Source organism: Dendrobium catenatum, unplaced genomic scaffold (assembly GCF_001605985.2).
Source record: "Dendrobium catenatum unplaced genomic scaffold, ASM160598v2 fragScaff_scaffold_998, whole genome shotgun sequence".
Taxonomy (NCBI): domain Eukaryota; kingdom Viridiplantae; phylum Streptophyta; class Magnoliopsida; order Asparagales; family Orchidaceae; genus Dendrobium; species Dendrobium catenatum.
The window spans coordinates 836,131-853,022 of NW_021319460.1; the positions used below are offsets into that span (position 1 = coordinate 836,131).

General features: G+C 34.0%; 1 protein-coding gene across 1 annotated transcript; it reads right to left on the reverse strand.

The window, feature by feature from the left end:
- Positions 1–8,568: 8,568 nt before the first annotated feature.
- Positions 8,569–9,081, reverse strand: LOC110106672 (DNA-directed RNA polymerase V subunit 7-like). Its single transcript, XM_020836626.1, has one exon. The coding sequence runs from the start codon at positions 9,079–9,081 to the stop codon at positions 8,569–8,571; it is 513 nt and encodes a 170-aa protein (XP_020692285.1).
- Positions 9,082–16,892: the final 7,811 nt, after the last annotated feature.

The following is a 16,892-nucleotide window of genomic DNA, read 5'->3' on the forward strand; positions in this document are numbered from 1 at the left end:
ATTGGCTTTTGAGCTACCACAATAATTTATAGAAGATCAACATGTCGATGTTAGGTGGCTCCTCTACATATTCTCTTAATTACGGGCAAGTTGCATAAGAACCCATATGTTTGTACATCCTATTTTCTTCCTCTACTAATCTAAAACTCTTTGAAGGATCATATTGAGAGTTAAAATATATTTTTTCTGTTTATGTTAGAGGGTTGGATGACTACATCGAAAGGCCACATCTATAATTTATTGCCCATTCTTGTTTTGTGGTATCTTTGGAGAGATAGAAATGATGTCAAACATAATGACATTAAAATGGATGATACTCAAATTTTTTCTAATGCTAGAAATAAAATTTTGCAATTCTATTCTGTCAATCTTATGTTTGCTAAGAATTTTATCAATTATATTGACATGGCTTTTGATTTTGGTATTTCTACTAATTTCGGGCCGTCGAATTATTTTGACAAGGTTGTTAGATGGATTAAGCCTAAAAATCCTTATGTTAAACTTAACTCTGATGGGTCTGTTGGGAAAATCGGTGTGGGTGCATATGGTGTTATTCGGGATCACTCCGGTTCTGTTCTTGCGGCTTTTGCTGGTCCTTTAGAATTGTGTAGTGTCATTACTGTCAAGCTTATGGGTTTGTCCTATGGCCTGGATATTTGTATAAATATGGGTTTTGAGTATGTGTGGATAGAGGTGGATTCTACGCTTTTAGTTAAGATTATTAACAATGTTATGCCTGGTAACCCTCAAAACTTTTATCTTATTAGAAAAATTAAGCAAGCTCTCTCTTCTATAAATTACTCTATTTCTAACATTTATTATGAAGCAAATTCGTGTGTTGATTGATTGGCTAACTTTGGTTGTCAACTTGATGGCCTTCAGGAGTAGAACATTAGAAATTTACCTCCTATGGTGATAGGTATTATTAACTTTGACAAAGCTGGTTTGCCTTATATCCGTAATTGTTGATGTTGCTATTTATTGTGGTCTTTAGCTCTGGTTCCTTGTTTCTTTTATTTCATTTTGGGGCTAGTGTTCCCCTGTTAGCCTGTTAAGCTGGCTGATTTTCTTGGTTTTGGATATTTGGTTGTACTGGAAGGTTTAAACAGGTTTTGCGTTTATATTCTGGGTTGTTTTTCAAGCAGGGTCCTTATCAATTGCTTATCTTGCTAGTGTTGTTGGGTGTGTTAGGCCATGTTTTATTATTTGTTATTGTTGGTGGGGCATACTGCTTTTTCTTATTTATCTAGATTTGTTTCGAACTGTTGTTTTGGTTATGTTTTTTCGGTGTCTTTGAACTTTGGTTGGTGCATCCTTTATCGTTATGCAGGGGCCCCTTTAGCTGGTTATTTTACCATCATCTGCTGGTTCTCTGGTTGCTATTTCTTGGTGATGCCTCTCGGGTCCATGCCTTTCGGTTTTGTCACTTCTTTTTACTTTCTGGGCTGAGGTGTTGTGGTGTGTGATGAGGTGCATGCTGCTAGTCTAGTTTCTTTTGTTGGTGGTTTTGGTGTTCTGTTTTTTCTTGTTGACTGCTACTATTCTGGGAAACCTAATGTTGTTATACACCTGGTTTCTATGATGGTTGTTTTTGGTTATATGAGTGGGTGTTTGATGCTCCCTTTCCAAATGAGGCAACTGTTTTTGCCCTCATTGCTACTGGCAATATGGCCGATAACTAGTTTGTTATCTTTACTATTCTTGTTAATAACAACGGTTTGATTTCATATCTTTATCATAACTGCTTCCATCCTCCTTGTGACCTTATCCCCTTGTGCTGGAGTTTCTTTTTTTTTTTTTGCAGATTTGGAGCCTAGACGAATTTTTTGGCTAGAAGGTCGTGTTTTTGTGGATTATTTGGAAGGTGGGGAGTAGCCTACAATTTGTTTGCAGGAAGTTCGTGCTGAATGATTTATTTTTCTTCTTCCTTTTTTGGGTAATGTCTACTTGCAGCCCTAGAATATTCTTAAGAATTTTTATAACTATTAGTACAAAGAACCATTGGCTCTTAGGTTTTCTTTTGTTTTATTTTGTAGCTCATGTGAGCATTAGTGAGCTGGATGTTCCTTTTAAGGATCTTGTAATCCTTTTTTATTTTAACGTGTACACTCCTCCGTGGGTTTTAACTTTAAAAAAAATATATTGAGAGTTAAAATATGGTTCGTACTCTCCAAGTGAACAAGAGGTGTAAATTAGTCGAGTTGAGTTTTGGCACTATCGAGCTCAGCTCGTTAGTCGAAAAACAAGCTTAAATTATATTACACCTCGTCCCTCTATAAAGGAGCTCGAACTGGCTTGAGAGCCTTGGCATGATTTTTTCAATATTTAAATTTATTTTTGATTAAATATTTTAAAATTTTATTATTACTATTATTATTTAAATATTTAAATTTAATAAATAAAATAAAACTATTTTAAAAAATATTAATATTTATTCGAGCTGGCTTGTAAGCTCATGTTTGACTCATTATTAATTTGATTGCATCCTAATTTGGTCATCACTAAATAATATTTATTATATTATGATGTTTATCATTAATTAATATTTATTGAATTATCACAAGTTATCTTAATTAAGTGTTTTTCCATGTAGACAAATATACTTGATTTATGTATTTCATTAAATCTGCTGAATCATCTTAATTATAATAAATTTGATATTATTTATAATTAAATACATAATTATATTATTTTCAATAAATTAAATTAAATTTTGAGAACATTGAATTCAATGTTTTCTTATATATGAAATCATATATAACATGTTATATGTTCTATTTAAAATTTTCCAGTTATAAGTTAAATTAAAATTTACAAAAAATTAAAAATTGCCTTTTTTTTTTCTTTAAGGAGTATTTTTTTAGAAGTTCTTAAATGCTTATTTCAATATTAATTTAAGAGATACCAAACAACCAAAGTCTATAAATACATATAAATAATGAGGTACTAAAACTGTTAGAGTAATAAATGAAAAGAACTTTAATTGTAAGTTTTTTTTTTTAGTATTTTGTGTTAATTAAATAAATCGTTTTTTTTTTTTGAACTTTCATTTGCATAACATCTTTCTCATTCAATCTCTAAATTTTATATATTATTTTCCTTTTGTAAAACTCCAATCCAAAATAAGATTCATTCTTGTTAGATAATTATCATTAAGTCACCATTAAAATATTATAACACTTTGGATTGATGCATTTTATTTAAAACTCTGAAATAGGACATCTTTTGCTTGAAAAGAGTACAAAACATTCAGTTACAAAAAACTATGATTTTTTCTTAAAAAGTGCACCAAATTAGACTAAAAAAAGCTTAAATTAAGCTAGAATCCCAAATACAGCATATGAACTCAAATAGGTCCAAGATAATCACCTAAAATAGACGCCAAAATATTAAACTCTTCTTCACTTTGAATCCATTTAACGATGAGAACTCTGAACCTCACCTTAGTTCCTTTCTTCATGTATGACAATCCATTCACTTTTAAGAACATTGGCTCATTAGACGGTCTGAATTCGTAATCTTCCATCCTTATTTTTGAGAGAAAAATGTTCTTCATTGGCCCACATTTGAGAATAATACCATTTTGCTTAATCTCAGTTATTGTGCCAATTAAGATCTCACCCCTGCAAGGCTTCATAGCGGTGTAACTAAAGGTTACTTGTAACAAGATTTGATGTGAATTATGATCAAAGTGCATTGTAGAAATTGGGCTTCTACTAGAAAGTGCAACACAATACCCGTTTTCTTTGGATGTTTTTTTTGAAGTACATTTATGATAGAGGTCGAGGAATATAATTTCCTCATGAGTGTGAGTTACTGAATCGATAACACTAAAAGGGATAACCATATGAGCATACCTTTCAATCTCCAAAAACACCATCTTTAGCAATATGGTGAATGGCTAAAATCATAAGAAGAATAATTCATTAGTATTATATTGTAAGGAAGCTTTTGTGCTTAGATGCCAAAAAGTTTATGGAAATTTATAAATGCATATGATGCAGTAAATTACAAATTTAAATTAAAAAACAAGAAACTAGTCATAAAAGAAACTAGTCATAAATGAGGTCCATCTTTCCTAATGCTTTATAGTTGATTTTGTTCAATTTTTAACAAGTAAAAAATGGCACACACACACACATCTATGAAACTAAAATAAAAAATTAAATTAAGGCTCGGATGATAACTCACAAAATTCTCGATCTATTATCAATGACACAATTACAGACTTAGGCTCAACAAAAGGCTTGATTACTGATAACTTTGGAAGAGAGTCTAGAATTATTGTACACTTATTAAATTGAATAAAATATGTTGATACAATTGTGCCTATTTATAGGAAAAATAGAAGAATTATAAAGGGAAAAAAATTAAGAATGGGGATATATTATCATAATAATGATTATAGATTCCTACTATAAATATTTGATATACATTTTATAATTATATAACAATGAATGCTTTTAACATCTCTAATATTTATATGGAAATAAGTAATTCCAATATATCTAAAACTCTTATCATCATTATCAAATTAGAATTGCAAGACAATAAAACCCCGACAATTATATATGCTTTTTTTTAAAATTAAAACCCACTCCCTGGCCAACGCATTAATTTAAAATAAAGATTACAAGTTTTTATGAGGGATGAATAGCTCACTACTACTTGAAAGGGATACATTCAAAACAAAAATAAAATCCTAAGAACCATAAATCCCTATCTAATAAAAATCACAAAAAAAAACCAAGAAAAATCTACGGAAGGCTAGGAGCCATCAACCAAAAAATGCAGGTCCACAAAGAATTGTAGAAAAAATAGGAGTAAAAACACCAAATGGATCGAGTGCATCACATAGAGGCACCAAGATCTGACGTTGAAGACCATCACCAAATGAACCACGTTAGAGTTCCACCCGACTACTGTTGGATTTTTGCTCGATCGTGGTTGAACCACCTCCAGGCTCCTTCCTGATCGTGATCTTTATAAACTCCTGAGTACCAATACAATGTTTGACCAACTCTCAAAGCTATTGTAATAGCACAGCCTCCAAGTTAAGGGATGGGACAACCTTTGTAATTCAGCCAAATAAAATGAAAGCTTTTCACTTGGGTGACGCCCTATTGTTTTTCACTTTTTAGGTTTTCCATGTAAAATTTTTTGTTGTTTTCTTACTATCTCAACTAGATTTGTAAGGTCAACTCAAGTTGGTCTTCATAATTTATAGGCTTAGGTTCTGTTTGGTCAACTTTTGTACTGCTTTCTATAACAATTTTTTTGTACAAAAATTTATTGAAAGCAGTGAAAAGCAGTGGTCAAAAGTTGTATCAAACGAAGCCTTAGTCTACTTACATATTTTTGGTATGGTGCACAATTTGTTATTTGCCTAGCCTAATATGGATTAAATTAACCCTTCTACTTTGACCACCCATTAGAAAGCTAACTAATGGGAGAGTCTTATGGGGTATAGCTCTCTGAACTGGCTCATTTGCTCAAACAATTAAAAAATAAACATGAACAGAACCTTTCTTCAGTATGAGCCGATTGAATTATTAAAGCTTATTTAGTTCATACTTTCTTAACCTTAACAAGGGTTAGTATAAAAGATTTGTTCTCTAAAATCTGGCATTCTTTCTTCTTGATGTGCAACCTATATTATATCATGGCTCTCAATCGTACATTGAGGTTTAGTTTAATAACTTCAAGCCAATTTTTTTTATCAAAAATATTCTTTTTAATACACTACATTCCTCCATGTTTTAATGAGAATGTTTTAATTAACTCCATGCAATATGGGTAAGATAACTTCCCTGTAGTAGTCAGACCTGATCGCATTCTATATGTTGGAGAGTCATTCATCCACAGTAAGCCTACTTTCATTAAAAAATAATGTTAGGTTGAAATGTCATATGTTATGACACCTTGCCACAAAATATTTAGCTCATTGATTAATGGCTATAAGAAGACATTTATTTTTATTTTTGGTTTATGTAGTCCATATATGGTAAGTGTAAGAAATATATGAGGTGTAGTCTCATATTTCTTTAGTAAAGATTGTAGGGTGTTTTTTATTACTAGCCAACATGAGTAAGGTGAAGTTGTCTGACTATAAGGATTTAAAACATCTACAAATAATACCAACCTTATTTTAGCAAAGAAGTAAAAATGGGTTTAGTCAAAGTGCTTCTAGGTCTCAAAACATGACGGTTGAGTAAGAACGCCATATTGGAAAATCTTTTTGTAATGCCATCTCATGTTCTCAAGGGAGCTCATTGATGCATACAATTTTTGAGGCCTCAAAATGATATGCAAATTAAACAATCGGCTAACTCAAACATCCTTCTATTTTTGTTGCTTCTCATATTTTGATTTGAATCAAGGTGTGCTGCAATGCCAACATATTATTTATATAAAGTCATCCATGCTTGTACTATAACATGTAATTATTGATGCAACAATCTATTTTTTTAGCACTCAAACTCAATTTGGATAGTAATTTCTTAGTCCTATATAAGAGACTTGTATAAGCTTACTATAATTATATTGTCCTCAGGATTGGTTTCTTTCAGCATTCCATAAAATTGATTGAAATACAAACAAAAAAAATGATATATTATGTCTTAATACTGAGCATCCTACTAGTGACTAATAACTCTAAATGATGGTGCAACCAACTCAAATTGGTGGTTGAGCTACTCACAATAATTTATAGAAGATCAACATGTTGCATAAAAACCCATATCTTTGTACATCCTATTTTCTTCCACTAGTAATCTAAAACTCGTTAAAGTACTACCTTGAGAGTTAGAATACGGCTCGTACTCTCTAAGTGAATTAGGGGTGTAAACTAGTCAAGTCAAGTTTTAGCACTATCGAGCGCAGCACGTTAGTCAAAAAGTGAGCTCATCCCACTATAAACGAGCTAGCGCCAGCTAGCAAGTCTCTGTGGGACTTTTTAAATATTTAAACTTTGATTAAATATTTTAAACATTTATTATTATTATTTTAAAATATTTAAATATAATAAATGAAATAAAATTATTTTTATAAATATTAATAATTATTCAAGTCACGAGCTGAGCCTCATCAAGCTGGAACTCGACTCGAGAGCTCGACAAGCTTGGCACGCAAGCCCATAAACGAGTCGAGCTCGAGCCGGCTCGGTTCACTTACACAGTTACACCCCTAAAGTGAATTCTAAAATCAATAATCTAGTAGGAATCCTCTACGAGATAAATTTACTATAACCTCATCGGGCGTAAAGTTTGCTTGATTTGTATGCTTTGAACTCAACTAAAAGTGACACTAGTTTTTGTTATGGATTGATGATTTTCTTTTGTTGTCATATGATTGCATGACAATTTTTTTTTTTTTTTGTATTTATTTTAAGATGAAGGGGATGCTAATCCCATGTTTGACTCATTATTAATATGATGATATCAAATTTTGAATTATGTTATCCAATAATTTAATAAGTATTTTAATTCGAATATATCATTTCCACGAAATCATCGAAATGAAAATTGATTTCATGAAGATCCAAAATTTATTTAACTTAGTTTGTGAGTTGTTATTAAATTTCATTACAAATTGATTTAGTAGTATCTTATCGATGGTCTTAATGATGATGAGGACAATAATTAAGAATCATTAGATTTATTAAAAACATAATTTAGGAAAAATATATAATTTGTTTGACTTAATTTTTAAAATACTTAATTTACTTCAAAATTATTTATATTAAAATTATTCAAAAAATATTAGATTAATGATTGTATACTTAATTTGGTCATCACTAAATAATGTTAATTATATTATTATGTTTATAATTAATTAATATTAATGAAATTATCATAAGTTATCTTGATTAAGTGTTTTTCCATGTTCACAAATATACTTGATTTTTGTATTTCATTAAATTTGCAAAATCATATTAATTATAATAGATTAGATCTTAGTTATAATTAAATACATAATTATATTATACTTAATAAATTAAATTAAAATTCATAATGTTTTCTTACATATTAAATCTTATATATCATGACGTTATATGTTCTATTTAAAATTTTCCAGTTATAAGTTAAATTAATATTTACAAAAAATTAAAAATTCCCTTTTTTGAAAGAAGTTTTTTTTTGTAACTCTTAAATGTTTATTTTTTCACTAATTTACTAAGTTTTTATTTTTTATTTTTGTATTTGTATAAAAATATAAAGTGTTAATTAAATAAATCTTTTTTGGAACCTTCATTTGGATAACATCTTTCTCATTCAATCTCTAATTTTTTAGATATTATTTTTCTTTTGTTAAACTCCAATCCAATAAGATTCATTGTTGTTAGCTAATTGTCATTAAGTCGCCTTTAAAAGATTATAACACTTGAATTGATAATTTAATTTATAAGTCATATATTTTGCTTCAAAAGAGTACAAAATAGTCAATTACAAAAACTTTATTTTTTGCTTCAATATTGAACCCAATTGGATACATGGATACATCTCTTACATAAACAACTAGAAAAAAATATTGAGCTAAGCCAGAATCTCAAATACTGAGCATATGAACTCAAATAGGTCCAAGATAATCACCTAAAATAGTTGCCTCAATATTAAATGCTTCTTCTCTTCGAATCCATTTCACATCGAGAACTCTGAACCTCACCTTAGTACCTTCCTTGATGTAAGATGATCCTTTCACTTTTAAGAACATTGGCTCATTCGATAGATTGAATTCGTAATCTTCCATTCTATTTTTTGAGAGAAAAATGGTCTTCAATGGCCCGGATTGTAAAACAATGCCATTCTCATGAATCTCAGTTACAGTGCCAACTAAGATTTCACCCTGGCAAGGCTTCATCGTGGTGTAACTAAAAGTTACTGAGAACACGATACAACTTATATCCTGGTGCAAGGTAATATTAGAAATCGGGTTTATAGTTGCGAGTGAAATATAGTATCCGTATTCCTTAGATGCATTTTCAGAGGTATTCTTAAGGTAGAGGTCGAGGAATACAATTTCCTGATGAGTTTGATTTTGTGAAGTGATCACATCATAAGGAACAGTCACTTCATCATCCATTGTAACCTCCAAAAATACCATTTTAGGAATATGCTGAAAGGCTAAAATCATAAGAATAATAATTCATAAGTATTATATTGTGAAAGAAGTTTTTGTGCTTGTACAAATGAATAAGACTTATGGAAATTTATAAATGATGATAATATAATAAAATACAAATTTAAATTAAAAACTAGGAAATTAGTCATAAGTGCGGTAGATATTTCATAATGCTTCATAGTCGATTTGATTCAATTTTAAATAAGAATAACATGAGACACACACATCTATGAAACAAAATTTTAAAATTAAATTAAGACTTGGATGCTAACTCACAAAATTCTCGTCAATTATCAGTGGTACAATTACAAAATTAGGCTCGACAAGAGGCTTGATTATCGATAACTTTTGTAGAGGCTAGAATTATTATGCTCTTATTAAATTGAATAATATGTTGATGCAATAGTGCATATTTATATGAAACATAGGAGAGTTATAAAGGAAAACATAATATATAAAAATATCCTTAATAATGAGGATATATTATCTTAATAATGATTATATATTCCTACTATAAATATTAGATATAAATTCTATAATTATATGACAATGAATGCTTTAAAATCTCTAATATTTATACGGAAAAAAGTAATTCCAATATCTCTAAAACTCTTATCAGCGTTATCAAGCACATGTGAAATCCCGATTATTAGAATTGCAACTCTTAAAAATCGAATCAACAAAAGGATCAAATTTAGAGTCAGTGCAGTCGATACGTGCTTGAATTTCTAGAATGGACATATGCTTTAGAACTAAAAAAAATATTATTTGATGATGAATGATGAATGCAACATTTATATGTATGCGTGTTTGTGAGAGAGAGAGAGAGAGAGAGAGAGAGAGAGAGAGAGGGTGAAAATTAGATTGAGAGGAGTACACATCAAGGTTTTCTGAAGAGGGAATATGAGTTTCTTTGGCACTAACTTGATAGAGAAAAATAAAGTGTAAACCAAAATTATCTATTCCAACTTTAAAAAAAAATATGTATATCGAACATTATATGCATGATTTGAAAGCATTCTCTTTTTTCCATTTTTTTCGGATAAAACTCACGGAGGGGCCTACGTGTTAAATAAGAAAGCAATTACAGTTCCTAAAATGACCAAAAGCTATACTAAAAAATACAACATTTGAATTAAAATCTAAAGAGCCTATGAGTGAACTAATACAACTAACAAAGGCAAAACCAGACAACCAAAGAAAACCCAAAAAGGAGTCCCTAGAGGAAAATCAGAAACCTAGAAGCGAGCAGCAACACCACTAGAGAACCAAATTAAACAGCACGAACAACTATAAGAAACAAAACCTACAAGGAAGAAGAATCAGCTCTGACAAAATGATGCAAACAGAACAAGAGCCAAAGGTGGAAGAAATCAAACAACTACAACCAACAAGCAACAAAAAAGACCCATCTGAGAGCACCCTATCCAAACCTAATCCAAAGTCCATAACTGAAACCCAAACCCTAAACAAGAATAAAAAAAAACCCAAAAAATCAAACACCACTCAGACAACCAAACGAGCAGCCAAACCCAAACTCAGACCCCCAACCACAGGCCTACCATCAATCCAACCAAGCCCAAAACAACTAAAGCCCCAAACAGACCACTATAGTAGAACTACAAACAAAATAGGAGGCAAAACCAAATAAGAAGCCCCAACACCAACAGCTAAGACAAAACAAAAAAACACAACCTACTTAAAAGGACAAAAGAAAACAAAAAAGAAAAAGAGCACTCATTTCTTTCTACCTTTTCTTTGTCTAGGCTTAGCAACATTCTTGAAGAATCCCTCATAGGCAATACAAATAACATTTAAACCATAATTTTTCATATACTCATCGCGTTCGTCTTCAATTTCCCCATCATCTTTCAAATTAGCTAAAGAATCACAATTAGCTAACCATTCACCTTGAGATACACCATTATCCAAGGCTTTTAAGGCCCAATGTGCTAACAAAGAATGGATAGAACTAATGGAAATGGGAACATCGATAAGTGGCACTTCAACATTAATATCCACATAGGCCAAAGACGATGGAATAGGTACATTATCAAGATAAGAAGAATGAACACCCATAATTTCCTGATTAAGTTCACAGTCCTGACTACAATCATTTTCCAAAATAGAAGCTTTATAAGACACCATAGTATTCAAACCATTAGCAACATCCACATTGTTAACAACACCAGCAAACAGAGGGCACAATAATAGAAGGATGCAAAGAAGAACATTCAGAATGAGAATGTCCTAGAGACTTGCAATGACTACAAAATTTAGAAAACTTCTCCATTTCTACAAATTGAGCATACCCAAACTTATCAGGGTCAAGCCAAATTCTGTCAAGATAGTGTTTGGTAATGTCTAACTCAATAAGGACGTGAGCAAACAAAAGGTCGCGAGTCAATCACGGTAGCTTTGTCAGTTTTAAGAGGTTTAACAAACAACAATCCCAACTCATGGAGGATACGGGGACAAAACAAATGAGCCTCAAGTTAGGGAAAGAGACCCAAATCAAAATCACAGGGGATTTAACATTAACGTAAAAAAAGGGAGACCTCTTAGATAACTTCATTAAGCAGTTGTTCACCAAATAAGATCGATGAGAGAAGATACAACGATAGTCTAAATTCTTAGCTGACTTAATCAACACATGCTTTCGATTGAGCAAAGTAATACATAATGAATCAGTGAGCTTAACATAAAAAAAGAATTTACGAATAACATCAATTGAGGGACGGCAAGCAGGAAAAGTGCCAATCAACGAAAGCTCAAAAGGCACCGCCAAAGCAAGGTATTCCTCCTCCGAAATCTATAGGGAAGGTAAGCCACACTGAGTAGTAAGTTTAAGGTTAGGAAATGCCATAATTAGGAAAGCAACAGAAAGAGCTTCCAGGAAAGAACGAGAGTTTGAATGGCTATTCAAAACCCTAGATCTCGCACACTATTTACTTCCATTCAAGCCAGGAGTCCGGAGATGGACAATCAGGAGACCGGCAAAACTATACAGAAAATTAACCCTAAGAAACGAAGAAGATAATGGGACGTCCTTGAGTGCGGAACCACGGTGAAGAGCCGCCCCACAAGGGGGAAACGAGCTGCCATACAGGGGCAAAACCCTAGCTGAGCTCTTTGATACCATCTCTTTTTTCTATCTTCCTTCATCATATCCCCTTTTTCTAAGTTCCCGCATTTTTTTTAGTTACATATAAAATAAAATTTTTTAATATTGTAGGTTGGTTTTCCCTATGAATGTTTATATAGGAAATTATTATTACGTTATTAGGGGAAGTTATATTAAGAGAAGAGAATAAGTGTATTTTTAATCATTTATGGTTTATTAATTGCTTGTTATGCTCCCATATAGGGTGCAAACGAGTCGTGTCGAGCTCGAGTTAGAGGGTGTTCGAATTAAGCTTGCCTGCAAAATATCAAGCTCGAGCTCGACTCAACAGAGGAAAAAAAAGGCTCGTCGAGCTGCTTCAGCTGCATTTCGAGCTCAATCCATCCGTCACTGCTAGCGTCTTTCATCCGTTGTCAGATCCAGCGTCCGTCGTATGTTGCCAGCTTCAGTGTCTGTATATGTTGCCAAGGCCAGCTTCCGTCGCCAGCTCGAGCATCCGTCTATTGAGCTTCCATCATCGTGCTTCCGTCCGAGTCGTCGAGCTTCCATCTGCGTCCGCCCGCAAGCTTCTGTCCACGTCCACTAGCTTGCGCTGAAGATATTCCGTCATCAAGCTTCGTCTTAATTTTAACGACTACTTAAAATCTCTTTATGAATATTGTTCTAAGTTAAATTATCTTGACAAGAAAAAGCACCTTCCAAAACAAAAATACCTGAAAAATAATCCATAAAAATTATAAATAACTATAATTACTTTGATCTGCATGATTTCTCATTCTCTTTGATGAAAATCTCTCTACGTACTTAGCTCCTCAGTAAATTGAATATTATTGTTCAATCCACATTTAAATTGAGTTTCATTTCAGACAAGATAATTGCATAACTTTTTTTTTTTTTTGTATTTACTTTCAAGATGAGGGGCATGCTGATCTCATGTTTGACTCATTATTAATTGTGGATTCACAAATTATGGATTGAAATGGACTATAAAAGAAATGGTTTCTAAAAGATTTCTCTTATTGATCGTTGTCAAAAATGCTTTAATGCTAATAATTTTTATATGTTTATGAGGATTATGGTTTTACCGAGCAATCTTACTTTCATAATTTTGTATATTAAAAGAGCTGCTAATGTGTGTGCGGTGTGGTTGACTAAGGAAGGGTCTTTAAGAAATACTTTTGTGTCTTTCAGCATGTTAAATGCTCATGCTATTTTGAAAGGAAGAATTATGATGGATGTCTCGGGGTTGCTTTACATTATCAATTAACCGGTTGGCATGTTATCCTAGGGCTACTTTATAGTGATTCTTGCTTTATTTTGGTGCGGCGTGTAATATCAGATCTGCTCCAGAATCGTCCGGGACGATTGTGGATCGTCCCGGGATGATTAGTTCAAAGTTTGTTCCAGAATCTGTATAGAAGTTACAGGAAAGATTTCCTGTAGGCATCTTCCGGGCCGATCTGGGATCGTCCCGGGACGATTAGAGCATGGCACAAGTCAGAGAGTAGGGGTTTTTATTGTCTAAGAAAATTAATTATCGTCCTGAGAAATCGTCCTAGGACGATTGGATTTTGTTCAGATCGTCCAGGACGATCGTGCGATCGGCCAGGCCGATCAAAAGGTTATTTAACTGAATTCAGTCATTTTGAAGAGAGAGAAAATCAAAATTTAAAATATCTAATTTTTCTGAGGAGAGAGAAAGTCGAGGGAAAAAGTGCAAAAGTTGATATTTGGGCGACGCCGGGCCATTTTCGTCCGTCGAGACAGTTCATGAAATTGGTGTACGCAAGGTAAGGCACATTCCGCCTTTCTCAATTTTCAGAACGGTGAAGTTTGAACGATTTTTCTGTCCGGATTTCGTTTCCGTTAGCGAATTTCGTCCGTATTTTCCGACTGGTTCAGTTTTTACCGCATAACTTTTGGCATATTTCTAAGGTGCCGAGTGCGCACATTTTGATTATTTTCTGGAGAATTTTGACCGGGTAGTTTTGATTCGGCGGTGTTTTCTTTCGACTATAATTTCTGTTAATGTCTAAAATTGTCTAAGCAGTAGAATAAAAGTCTTATAATGTTATTGTGAATGTTCTGTGGAAATTTGGTAAAATTCTTATTCGGTGAATTTTGTGTAAATTTCGTATACTGCCGTTATGCCGCCGGATTTTGGTGCGATTTCTGAAATTTGTCTGGATTTGTTCTGAAATGATATGATATGATTGTGTGCTATGAAAAGGGAGTTATAAGGGGTCAGGATCCTGTTAGATCCTATCTGTGTCAGGGAAATCTGAAATGAGCTCTGAAAATCTGAAAACAAGTTCTATTCCGGATCCGATGATAAACTCTGTTCTGGTGCTATAAGCACATCTGCTCTGGTGCCATGAGCACAAAGGGAGTTATAAGGGGCCAGAATTCGAGAGATTCTGTCAGTGTTTGGGAAGGGAGGCATAAGGGGCAAGAATCCATTGAGATTCTGTCAGCGTTAGGGAATCTGTTCTGACTTTTGATATGTTCTGAAATGATATGATCTCTGATTTTCGTACGATATAATTTGATCTGATCTGTATGATTATGAATCTGATACGATTTTGACATGATTCTGTCTGTTCTGATATGATCTGATTCTGATTTCCGTATGATTCTATCTATTCTGATTTGATATATGATTCAGTTCTGATTTGATATTTAATTTATTCTGTTCTTTCTGTTCTGTTCTTATTTGATTCGTTCTGTTCTGCTCTGTCAGTTCTGTATTCTGATTTTTGTATGGATTTCTGTCTGATGTGTTTGATGTGGACTCTGAGGATTTTTATTGGAGGTTTGATGTCTTGCTGAGCTGTTGTAGCTCATCCTTATTTTCTGCGTGGTTTTCAGGTTCTGGGAAAGGGAAGGAAGTCTTGGACTAGAAGTTCAGAGTCTGATTTGTTATCGGTATTTTATACTTTTGATTTTTTGTTCATTTATGGCTTTTCTGCTCTGTTTTTCTTTCTGTCTGAAAGCCATGAGCTATATTTGTATATGAACAAGATAGATGATCTGTTTCGCTGTATTTTGATGTTTAGTAGCTCTTTGTGTCTGTTTCTATGTGTAATGTTTGGAAGAAAGTTCTGAAATAAATTCCAAAGCCAGATTCTGGAATCAGTTCAGTTAGTTTGAGTTTGGCCACGACCCGATGCGAGCGGGATCCGTCCCGATCGGGTTGGGTCGTGACAAGCTTTAGTGGTATCATAGCAATAGTTTTGGAATTTGGATTGTAAGACAGAGCTATAGGAAGTGATCTGAGTCTGTCTGGGGTAGTTTTGGTTTGTCCGGATTTTTATTATGTTATTTTTGTGATTAGTTTTCTGGATTTTCTAGATTTTCTGTATGGATCTGCCAGACCCCGATATGACAAACGGTTAGAGTGCCAGTCAGGCAGCACCAGTAGGTAGTACAGCCCCAGTGGTTGGTGTAGATAAACTTTCCCAGTTTGCTACATTGGTTTCTCAGATGATGAGCGAGACTCACAGTAGAGCCTCTTCTGTTCGATCTGAGGATATTGATAGACATCTTCAGATATTTCTGAGATTGAAATCATCGAGGTTTGAGGGCGCTGTTGAGCCCAGAGCAGCTGAGGAGTGGCTGAGGAGGTTAGAGAAGACTTTTGACGGCATGCAGTGTCCGTCAGACAGGAAAGTACCTTTGGCTATTTTTCTGTTGGATGGGGAAGCATAGCACTAGTGGGTAGGCCAGCAGGAAGCAAAGTTTCAGGGTAGATTGAACTCCCTGATTTCTTGGGAAGAATTTACTGAAGTATTCTGATCTTAGTTTGTTCCCCCTTCTGCACAACAGCAGATGCAGGAGAGTTTTCTGAGGCTGGTTAAAGGGAGCAGGACGGTGATGCAGTACGAGGCAGAGTTTACTGCCTTAGCCGATATGCTCCGCAGCTGGTGAGTACTTCTTCTGAGAAGTGCTATCGATTTCTGAGGGGACTACGAGACAGTCTGAGACAGCCCCTAGTACCATTTCATATTTCTGATTTTTCTGAGCTTGTGGAGAGAGCTCGTCTGATAGAGAACGATCTGGTGGCTACTCAGCAGCGGTGGACTACGAGTAGGAAGAGGTTTGGGGGTGATTCGAGCAGTAGTTCCTCTGGCAAGAGGAGATTTGTTTCTGGTTCTAGAGACTCTAGGAAGAGTGGACAGTCTGGTACTACTACGACCAGTACGACCAGCTCTGGATCTGTTAATGGGGCACCTGTGTGCCAGAGTTGTGGACGACGACACTTTGTCCAGTGCTACAGGATGACTGGTCAGTGCTTCAGATGTGTTCAGCCAGGACATCGGATTGCAGAATGTCCACAGGCTGGATTTTATCGACGATCTGAGTTCCGATCCGAGAGCTTTGTTAGACTTGCCGGTTCAGCAGGAAGACCGAGGACTGTTCCTCCACGCTCTGAGAGATCTGGTAGAGGTGGTGGTTTGAGTTCTGTGCCATGGAGACCACCTACTGCTAGTCAGAGGGAGCCTAGTTCTATAGCTTCAGCTCTAGCTCCAGTTCAGCCACGAGTATACAGTCTGAGTCAGCAGGAGGCTCGAGATGCTTCGGATGTGGTAACAGGTATGATTTATATTTTTGATCAGCCCTGTCGTGTTTTGTTTGATTCTGGAGCCAG

Excerpts from the sequence above, each read along its gene's own strand:
- LOC110106672 (XM_020836626.1), bottom strand. The coding sequence starts at position 9,081 with ATGGATGATGAAGTGACTGTTCCTTATGATGTGATCACTTCACAAAAT.